Here is a 10,943-nt window from a genome sequence, read left to right as displayed (position 1 = left end):
AAAAAAATGTTCTTGGAAAGGAGCTCCAGTGGGAAATTCCTAAAAGTGATCAAGTATGACTTTGGGGTCATAATTTTATGAACAGCTTTAAGGGGAGTGGAACAGGGAAAGAAACATGTGACTTAAGCAGAAGAAACCTTTATTCTCAACTTTAGTAAGTAAACACATTTAGTAGGTTGAACATTCATTTGCAAGCCAAATAAATTACACACACCCACAGTTAATCATTTGTTAAAAAAAAGTGCAAACCACATGGAAAACCATGAGCTCATTCTTGGAATATAAATAAAACACACCGGAGCACCCAGCTCTACAGAAATTAAAACATGAAACTAGCTAACTGTACTTTATTCAGCAGGACAACCAGGCGTCGGATGATTTGCAGGACTTTGATGCAGCAGAATTAGACATTTACAGACTCCAGGCTCTTTATTTTGGCACTCCCATGATGCAGCGTTTTAGGACAGACTCAAAAGAGACAAACTTGCACTCAGCAGACATGAAGGCCATTCATTATTTTTAGTGGGATCGGAAGCATAAAAATGTTCTGCAGCATCATTATATCACATTATGTTCACTTTTCACCAATTGCTGTCTGTAGCTGTGAGGCTGAATCAATATAATACAATCAGTTCAGTTTAATTTCACAGGAAAAAACCCAAGAGGTTCATCAGCTGTGCAAAGACAATGGACAGAAACACGTGTGTGGCTTTGAAGTAACGATGCACATTTATATACACACAATGTTAAAGGTGCTTCCTTCCCAGTGAACAAACAAAAAGAAACTGCTTTTATCATTGGAGCTACTTGTTGGGCATTTCAAAAGGATCCAAATACACTAATAACACCACTGACGATCACACTCCTAACGACAGTCGGTCCAAAGAAATCACTGCTTTAAACTTGAGAGTGATCCCCATTAGGATTTCGTTGTCTGTCTCTATGGCCTTGTTGCAGCTCCTGTACTTCTAAAACTGGAATGAATAAATGAAATGGAGCATAAATATTTAACATCTGACTCAAGGACTGAAAAATATCAAAAAGAAACGTTTTGGGGTATACGAGAATCCATTTATTGGCCCTTGAAATGAGTCTGAGTGAAAACGTGTGATGAGGAAAGGGTGGTCAGGTGAGTGGCATGCGCGGGAGGATGGGAGAGGATGGTCTCCCATGATGCAGCTTTGTTTCTTCACATGGCATCAAAATGGAAACGGTGGGCTTCCTGGCGCTTCTCTCGGTCATCTGCTTTCTGCACAACACACACACACACACACACACAGAGAAACACACAAAGCCAGGTTTTTAAGGTCAAAGGAAAACAGTCATTTATCTTGCACTGGAGTCATAAATACAAGAGGACACATCATCAGATTTTGTAGCGTATACAAAACAAACAATGACGACCTTCACTTATTTCTCTAAAGAAAGTTTAGGTTCTCCATCATCTGTTGAAATGGATTTTTCACTGTCATGTACAAAAATTAATTTCTAAGGAGGGACAGAGCTTGTGCTGGAGGGGAAGAGGGACCAGAAAGGCAAATCACTACCGTGTATTTTGGGAATGCCCGTGGGGTTTTCAATTACTGGCTAACAATCAGAGATGGTAGGGAAATTTTTAAAAAAAAAAAGAAAGAAAATCGGCTTGATTATTTCAAATCTTGGGGAATGTGCCATCAGAACTTAAAGGCATTTAGAATAATGCTATTTGAAAGTTAAAAACACTCATCACATGGTTGAGTGAGAAAACACCGATGTTAGTTGACAGTTCTAACGTGACGCAGGATTTTATTGATTTAAGACTTCAGAGGGACAGATCTGATGAAAGCTGTAAAGGATGGATTGAGTTTATTAATATCATGCAGGCAAATGAGTGAGAGTTGTAGTTTAACAACCTCATAACTGTGTTACTTACAGCTTTCTGGTTTCAGTATTCAGGGTTTTGTTTTGTATTACTCCGTCTCTCTTTTATTTTAAACCCCTGTTTGCTCTTGAATCAAATGTTTGGATTTGTATGCTCTAACAGAGCTCGCATAATGTCGTATGATTTATACTACTGTACACTATGTAAGTGCTTCCACCTACACATAACACAGGAGCTGCTCAGCCATGGAAATCACTGCAGGTTTTGTGCCAGTGGAGGTTTGGAACTGTTGTTAGCAGAGCTTTGGCGATTTTTACTCACTATGTTCCTCAACATCTTTCTTAGAGTTTTTTTTCTGGCAACTGGCTGCTTTTTCAATCATTTTGAGTCCTGTACCTGACCATTTTCAGAGGAATTTTCTTTTTTTTTTTGTTAAGACACTTTAACACTGATCTACAAATCATTTTGGCACCAACTTACAAACCTGTGTTGTGTCCACACACAAAAGACAACTCAGTTAAGATTGTGTTTTTAGGTATTTTGTTACCAGCAGTCACACAATTTGTTGAAAATGTTAATAGAAGTGACAAAAATAACAGTTTGACAGACATATAATAGTAGTTTTGCAACCACATGATTTTTCCCACTGAGCTAATATTGAAAACCTCGGTATACCCCAGAATGGTGTGCAGGGGGTCCTTAAAAGATCTGAGGAAACTGGACAAGTGAAGGACAGAAGTGGCAGGCTTAAGAAAACCATCTATAGCAAATGAACAGTACCTGAAAGTCATGTCCTTAAGAAATAGGAAAGAAATTGACGAAATACCTGACACTCGAGAGCTGAATTGGACCTTTAGTTGACATTTGAAGAAATTACAAGAAAGCTTGTGAAGAATAAAAGTGGAGGGTAGCTCAAGACTTTTGCATAGTACTGTGCTTCAACCTTTCCAGAGAAACAGATATTTCTGGAGGCTTTTTTTAAGTACAGGTTACTATGCAATGTTTTTACTGATTTGGCTAAAGGAGGGTGGCCCATGAGCCAAATAAATATAAGACCCCTGCCTTAAATTGTACTTTATAGCATCTCTAATAACCAAGGAAAAACAGAACAACAGGAACACAGAGTTTTCTGAAGAACTACTGGATTTGCCGTGGAGAATAATTTAGACATCACCTGCTAAGCCAAGTTACACGGGCACAGTATGTGGGAACCACTGAATACTCCACTACAAACAGGTAAACAGTGCCTGTTCCCCTAACCTCACAATAAACACGAACAACATGTGCAATCACAGAAGCTGTACATATCAAAGCTTGACAGCTGCAGCCTGAGCATGCTGTTCGTTAGCCAAACTAAAACTGATGGCAGTGAGATGACTAATGTGTGACTAAAACGGAAGTACATTTTCTTAAAAGCCAAAAGCTCTGTGCATCTGTGTGCTTGTTGAATGTGAGCACACTGTATTACTTCTAAACCAGAAACAGCTAAAATCTTGATTTGCAATCTGCAGTGCATCGGTCAGAGAACCTGAACCAAGCCCAACTGAACGCACTCAGATCTGAAAGCAGTGCTGAATAGGACGAACCTACTACCATTTATTCTTGGACAGATTGCTTAACTGGAAAATTTGTACTTTATTTACATTTACCAGTTGATTAGTTAAAAATGTGTTAGGAGAAAATGATCAAACTAAAACATTCTGGTTAACTTTGTGGTCTAATGTCTTGATGCATGCTCAATCACCCCAGTAAGTAAATCTCCAAAAGTTGATTCTGTTCATCTGGAGGTAACGTTTTCAGTGGTTTTCCCACTGAAAACGTTACCTCCAGATGAACAGAATCAACTTTTGGAGGTTTGTGGTCTAATGTTCAAATCTGTTAATAAGTGATGCACAAATTAGACTTTTTGTTAGGAGGTTAATATTCAATTACATCACAACAGGTAAAAATGTAATGTTTGCTCCAATGATTAATCAAATTCAAACATCACACAAACACACAGAGTTTCTGTCCTCCCGTCAATGTGAAAAGGCTTTTAAGGATAATATGTGTGCATTCATAGCCAACAGTCTATTATCATCATCTGGGCAGTGGGACAGACAGGCAGGTGTGATGGCTGCAGGCAGTGGTGTACGAACTAAGCTGTGAACAAGCTGACAGACGTGCAGCAGCAAAGTCCACCACCCTCTCCCAACAACACCTCCTCCCTGAGGGCCCCGCTCAAGTCACCTGCTTCTACTCTAATACTCCTGGTGTGCTGATGAAAAAAACAACAACAAAATTTCAGCCAACAGCAGCAATTTCTCATGTTTTCTGTTTACTTCTTTGAACCGGCACCTAACATCGTCTCAAACAGAACAAGAACATGTTATGATGTGAGAGCCCATGAAAGCAATTTTGTAATTTCAACATGTCCAGCCTGTGTTCATCCCCGCAGTGCAGGAGTAGGGATAATGTACAGTTCTTTTTGAAGACAAGGAGGAGGAGGCCATGGGGATGTGTGAACATTTGCAACTGTGGTATCAAAAGTCACAGCTGAAGTGATACTCCACCCTACATCTCTCTTTCAGGTGTCAAACTCAACCCCCTGTAGACTTCAAAGGAAAGTGTAAAACGTTTTTCGCCAAAATAAAACTAAAGACACTTTTTCCACCCTTACTGTTGAATTTGTAAGTGTGTCAGAACCACTTTGTCCCAACTTAATGACTGTTCACTACCAACAACCGGAAAGGGCCGCGATTTCTTCTCAAATGCTAAATTTAATGAAGAAGTAGTTCCTGCGTACTTGTAATACATGCAATTCTATCTTTCTTAAAAAGGACTGTGAGGGTATTAACTAAATTATTTATAAGCTGCACCTTCCAGAATACACCAAGTTGATGCTTTCCTCACCAGGTGGACGTTGCAGGTTAAAACAACCATTATGCAGAGTGAGCTCTTGCAGCCGTGTGAAAAATGACATGCAAAATGTCTGAGCTTAACAGAAAGGATCTGGGGTCGACCCTGCCGTTTAAGCCGTTTTCACACATAGATAACAGCTTTTAAATTTTTGTGACATCACCTGGAAGAAGTGCAGGTGTGAACGCAGATGTGAGACAAAGTCAGATTGGACATTAGCTGGTCTTTAAAACATTTAGCTCCCTCATTAAAAAGTCTGTATGATGTCAGACAGCGTGGTCTTCTGCAAGCTCTACCCAGACAGCTTCGGTGACTAAAACCACACAGAGTATTTCCAGTAGTGCAAATGTGTGTGAAACTACTGTAAAATGATTATTCACATGTGAAAATGGCCATAGATGAGTTAGAATCCATTATTCTATTGATCAAGGCCGTAACAGTAACAAGTGTTTGATATTCTGGGGTTTATTTGAACAAAATCAGTGATTTGTTCAATCACCTAAACATACATTTTTGGTCCCTATAATCAAACCAAGAACCTACAAATAAAAGAATATTGAAGTAAAAAAAAGCTATACCCAGGACACAACCCTAATCTCCTTGTTTAAAATTTGCAGACTAATTCCCAACATCGGTCCTCAACCCTCCTTATGTAAAACTAGTCTCTGTACAGAACAGTCAAATCTATAAATGAACCATTTATGTCACTTTGGGAGCCATTTGGAATCAAAGTATTCTTTTGTTTAGATGTTTTATATCGGTGTAATTGTTGGTGTAATCATTCCTGCCATTCCTACTGGCCATGTTTCTCCCAACACAAAGCCAGTGTAAGTAATCAGGAATAAAAAACCTGATCAAGTGGGTATTTTTTAAGTACAAGATTTTCATTTCTGCGGGCATTTCCTAGCTGAGCTGCAGTGAAGGGACAGTCGCACAAAGGGAGGAAATTTTGTGCTAAAAATATGCAGAAGATCCTCATCGATGTGGACAACCTCACACTGCTGAAGCCTCGTGTAAGCTTTGGCTCAACTATGTATTTATGCACAGAATGAGGATTTCCCTTACATCTCTGGAAACAGTACGGGGTCTGTTGATTACCAAGAGAAATAACTGCTGCGACAAACAGCTTACATATGTCTTATCTGCTTTAAGCCACACTTGTAAATGTGTCATAAATCCATGATCCAGTTCTTTAAATGTTGTGTTGGCCCAAGTGGACCTAATTATACTTACTCTATGCTTTTTAGTTGAATCTGAAGGGGACAAGGTCAAAGTTTTAAATAATGAGGTCAGTGCTTGTAACAAGTAAACCCTGTGAGTCAACAGCTGAGGTGACAGACGGATCTAATCACCCAGTTTCAGGAATTCTTTTCTATTTTTGTCTGTATGATGTCAGTGACATCATTCAAACTGAAGAAAATTGCATTAAAAGAAGGGTGGCCTTAAGGAAGAGGAGCCAAAACAGCTGGTGTCAGAGATGGTAAACTAATGGGTAGAACCAACAAGATATACAGTGGTGTAAAAAAAGTGTTTGCCCCCTCCTGATTTCCTATTTTTTGTACTTTTGTCACACTGAATGTTTCAGATCATCAAAAAATTTAATATTAGACAAAGATAACGCAAGTAAAAACAAAATGCAGTTTCTAAATTATTTATTATCAAGGGGGAAAAAATCCAAACCTACATGGCCCTGTGTGAAAAAGTGATTGTTTGTTATCACATCTTTGGAAAGCTCAATGTGGCTAGAGTTCAATTTCTCTAGCCACACCCAAGTCTAATTACCGCCACACCTGTTCTCAATCAAGAAATCACTTAAGTAGAATCTGACTGACAAAGTTTGTCCCATTGCATCTGGTGTAAAAGTAACGCAGCATTTTTAGAAAGGGAACATCATCCCATCTGTAAAATATGGTGGTAGTAGTGTGATTGTCTGGGGCTGTTGTGCTGCCTCAGGATCAGAAAGACTTGCTGTGGTAAATGAAACCCTGAATTCTGCTGTCTACCAAAATATCCTGAAGGACAATGTGAGCTTAAGCTAACGCGCACTTGGGTTCTGCAGCAGGACAATGATCCAAAAGACACCAGCAAGTCCACCTCTGAATGGTTTAACAAAAAAAAAAGAAAAAGAAAAAAAGAAGGATTTGGAGTGGCCTAGTCAAAGAACTGACCTGAATCCGATTGAGATGCTGTGGCATGACTTTAAAAAGGCAGTTCATGCTTGAAAACCTTTCAATGTGGTTGAAAAACAATTTTGCAAAGATGAATGGGATAAAACTCCTCCACAGTGCTGTAAAGACTCGTTGTCAGTTATTGAAAACGCTTGATTGCAGTTGCTGCTGCTAAGGGTGGCCCAACCAGTTATTAGGTTTAGGGATTGAAATCACTTTTTCACACATTACCATATAGGTTTGGATTTTTTTCCACTTAATATTAAACAGCTCAATTTAGAAACTGATTACTTGTGTCATCTTTATCTAATATTTGAATTTGTTTGATGATCTGAAACATTTAAGTGTAACAAACATGGAAAAAATAGGAAACCAGGAAGGAGGGAAACACCACTGTAAAATACAGAAGGATTATTTTGAATCATACAAAGCTACTCTGGTAGTGTCCATATTATTATCTCATTTATCACTCTAAGAGTAAAGGTTTTGGTCTGTTTTCATAATCAAGACGTGATGAGGCACAGGTTTAAAGGGGTGAAATGTACATCTTTAAAGTTTGTGATTTGGCACAGTTGAAGACAAATGAATAACAACAATTCTATGTTATGTGGACTGCTGATTGTGTAGTCAGTCAATGACTTTGTTCTGTGGGTGAACAGGCAACAAGTTAAAATACTGTCAGATTATTTTTTCCCTTCCCAAACATTTAAACGTTGCTTAAATGTTACGGCAGAGCCGTTCATGTTTTAGCATAACAAAACGACTAAACCCAGTCACTACATTAGAAAGATTTTTTGAGACGCATGTCCTCTTTTGTGGGTAAGCCAGTGCGTCCCTGATGTTGACTAATTTGCTTCATCCAAAAGACGAGCAGAAACACATTTATTCAATCTTTTTTTTAAAATCCTGTCAGTTTTGGTTTGTAATAAAGCCTTCATCTATCTTCAAAGACTGCAGCATCTCATATTGATTGATGTTCTTTTTTTTACTCTTTTTTAAAAAAAAAAAAGCAACATGTTTTTAGGGAGCAGATTGATTTGATGTTCTTTCCTTTGGATAACCAATCCACTGGGCTGTGCTGCTGTCCAGGCCTGGTTTAATTGACTGTCCTGGGGATACTACCAATAGTCATCCTGAGGCTTGAATCATCATTAAGCAGCAGAGCATTGATTTGTGTCCATCTAAAGGGTTTTCTGACACAGTGGGCTGGTCTGTGTCCCAAACCAGGTGGAAAACTACAGTGATGCATACTGAAGTCTCACAGGGCTTTAATGTCAGCTAATTAAGTCTGGCCTGCATGATGATGAGATTGATTAAATTCTGCTTCATTGGTTTTTTCTTTCCCACAATTTGTTTAAAGGGGACCTTTCCTCAACTTGTGTCATTTATATACTGTTGCAAAGGTTGATTCTTGCATTAAACATGGCCGAAGTTTCAAATAATGAGGTCAGTGTATGTGAACCTAATCCCTGGGAGACGAACACTCAAAAAGCTCTGTTTCAGGCAGTTGCTCTACTCTTAGCTCTGTGCGTGAGATAGGATATCACTAATATGGTAATCTCAAACACATAGCTTGCTGGCTTTGTGCACAAAAGACTTACCAATCTGGTCAGAAAATCTTCTGCTTGCTACGGGCAGCCAATTGCAATAAAATTGGCTTTAAAGGAAGAGGACAGCTATTTCAGACAAACCAATAGGCTGAACCATAGTGAGATACCATATATGTAAGATAAGACATACCTCCCATATTTGAGCCACACGAGCTGTGAATCATGCAGATCTACTCTAACAAAGTCCAAGAATAAAAATATGGGGTTCAAAATGGTTTAACAGGTGCCTTTAAATACTTGTTTCTTCTACTTTCTGGAATATAGTCATATGGACTTCTTCATATCCCTAGCTAATATTGCATTGAACAGAAGTTCACAGAATTTGTGTAAAAGCCCTGTTAGCTGGTTAGGCTGGGCAACGTGTCTTTGCCCTCATGCTTCTGCCCTCTGCCTGACTTTGTTATTAGAAGAGCAAATACCAGAGGCGGCGGTGCAAACACACAGAAATGCCAAATGTCAATCAGCCGTCTCGCCTTGACCTTAGCGGATGCCCCGCATAAAGGAGATGGGAGAAGATGAGATATAAGAAAGAATGTTAGCAGCTTTTACATGTGATTTACCTTCAGTGTTAATTCTCTGGGTGGTGAAGGAGGTTACACCACATTAGCCAGTCAGTTCAGCTGTGTGTCTTCAAGTTATCAAGGCCAGACATATAGTCCAATTCAAATCAAATTTATCTTTAAATTGTGTCAACCTGAACAACCTGAAGGGTATATAGCGACAAGACACTGGAGATCGTCCTCAGATAGAGTCAATGCTGTTTAGCTTTAGGGACAGAAGAACGCTGTGGGTTTAAAACACTGTTCACCAGTTAAATTAGAGACAGCTGCAGTTTGATTTATGGCAGGAAACTGTTATGTGCAGATGTATGTAAAAATAAATGTTGCAAAGTGAAAAGTGTTATTTCACCTTTCTAGAAGTAAAAAAACAAATCCATGTTTTCAATGGTATAAATGACAACTGTAAAAGTGTAGCTAAACAAAGATAAGTCATATTAAAAATCTTGTGCAAGTTAAAAATTACCCACTCGTGTCTGTGTTTAGAGTGGCACATTTGAACTGGGTAGATCTGAGTTTTATTGGAATCCACTGATATTACTCTCATATAATGGCAAATATTGATTAGAAGGCATCTGGCTGCTTGCTACAGACCTAATGTTAACTTACTACTAATAGCCTGCTACATTTTAAAGAAAGATGGTGAAATGTTCCTTAAGCATGCTGCCCTGCATGTCAACCATTTCATTATACTTTGGGATTTTGCTCTTTAGATAGATTTAAGTTGCCCTTTCTGTGAATTTGTCTCTAAGCTGTACAGACACTCTAGCCTCCTGAATTTGCACCCAAAATGTTTCTAAACACAACCTTCATAATTCTTGGGCGGTACAGAGGTAACAGAAAAGTGAAAAGAAAACAAACTACTGCAAAGGATAATTTTTTCACAGCACTTTTGTATTTGGTGTAACATGGTAGATAATTGGAATTTCTACTTTTCAAATTGCAGCCTTGGCAGATTTGCATGGGATAAACATCACAGACTACCTCTGCAAATATTCCAACTGCACAGAGTTCCCCAGGTAGTACTAGTCAAGTGCAAACACGGCTTAATTCAACTGTGACTCCCAAGGAGCATTTCAATAAGAACTTCAATCACTGAACCTGAAGTTCTGCTGCATGCACAGTGGAAGCTCAGGATTATGCACAGTGGAAACCTGATAATGCACTTAGTAATCTGAATCAAATGAGTTTTCGTATGCATTGTGAATGTTGGATGCCTCACCAACTGTGGTGCAGTGTTTTGTTCTGAATTGAAATGATGATGAGTGCGATGTTACATATTTCAGTGCATTTCAATAATATATTCCTGTGCTGCTTCTAATCTATCTAATCAAAGCCTATCATGAGTTTTCAAGTACTATATGATATACTACCATATTATTAAACCATTAAGAAAATGTTACTGAACTGCATGCTGCGGAAATGAGAACTCTGAAACGAGTAGTCAAAAAGGCCAAAAACCTTTCTGGAACTAGTAACTATTACTCTTATTAGGGGTACAGTGGGGGGTAGTGAGACATTTTTGATTACTGTGACTAGTCAGCCTATGAACACCACAGTGTTCAAAGCCAAATATATTGTTGGTTTATGACTGACAACCGCTTCCTTCTTTCTGTGAGAACAAGACAGAACTGAGTTGAATCTGTGGGCTACTCAACAACAGTACACACTGGGACTGAACATAACAGAACTGAAGTGAAATGTGTGTAAAAGTGTCCAACGTAGCCACTGTCTGAGCTTTTCATGCTGTTCTTTTATCTTTGATGTTTGGTAAATGGACGGGTACTCATATAGCCTTTCTACTCAGTTGAGCACTCAAAGCGGTTTCTTACTACAAGTCTCATCCACA

General features: G+C 38.8%; 1 protein-coding gene across 1 annotated transcript in view; it reads right to left on the bottom strand.

Moving 5' to 3' along the window:
• Nucleotides 1–122: 122 nt before the first annotated feature.
• Nucleotides 123–10,943, bottom strand: part of itfg1 (integrin alpha FG-GAP repeat containing 1) — a 149,941-nt gene continuing 139,120 nt past the window's right edge. Inside the window, exon 19 of the mRNA XM_005727521.1 lies at nucleotides 123–1,249. Within this exon, the coding sequence (XP_005727578.1) occupies nucleotides 1,190–1,249 (60 nt within the window). The 3' untranslated portion in view covers nucleotides 123–1,189. The remainder of the gene's footprint in view (nucleotides 1,250–10,943) is intronic.

The sequence above is a fragment of the Pundamilia nyererei genome, unplaced genomic scaffold (genome assembly GCF_000239375.1).
Source record: "Pundamilia nyererei isolate P.nyererei 1_Seehausen unplaced genomic scaffold, PunNye1.0 scaffold00025, whole genome shotgun sequence".
Classification (NCBI taxonomy): domain Eukaryota; kingdom Metazoa; phylum Chordata; class Actinopteri; order Cichliformes; family Cichlidae; genus Pundamilia; species Pundamilia nyererei.
This window is presented reverse-complemented; position numbering and strand designations above follow the sequence as displayed.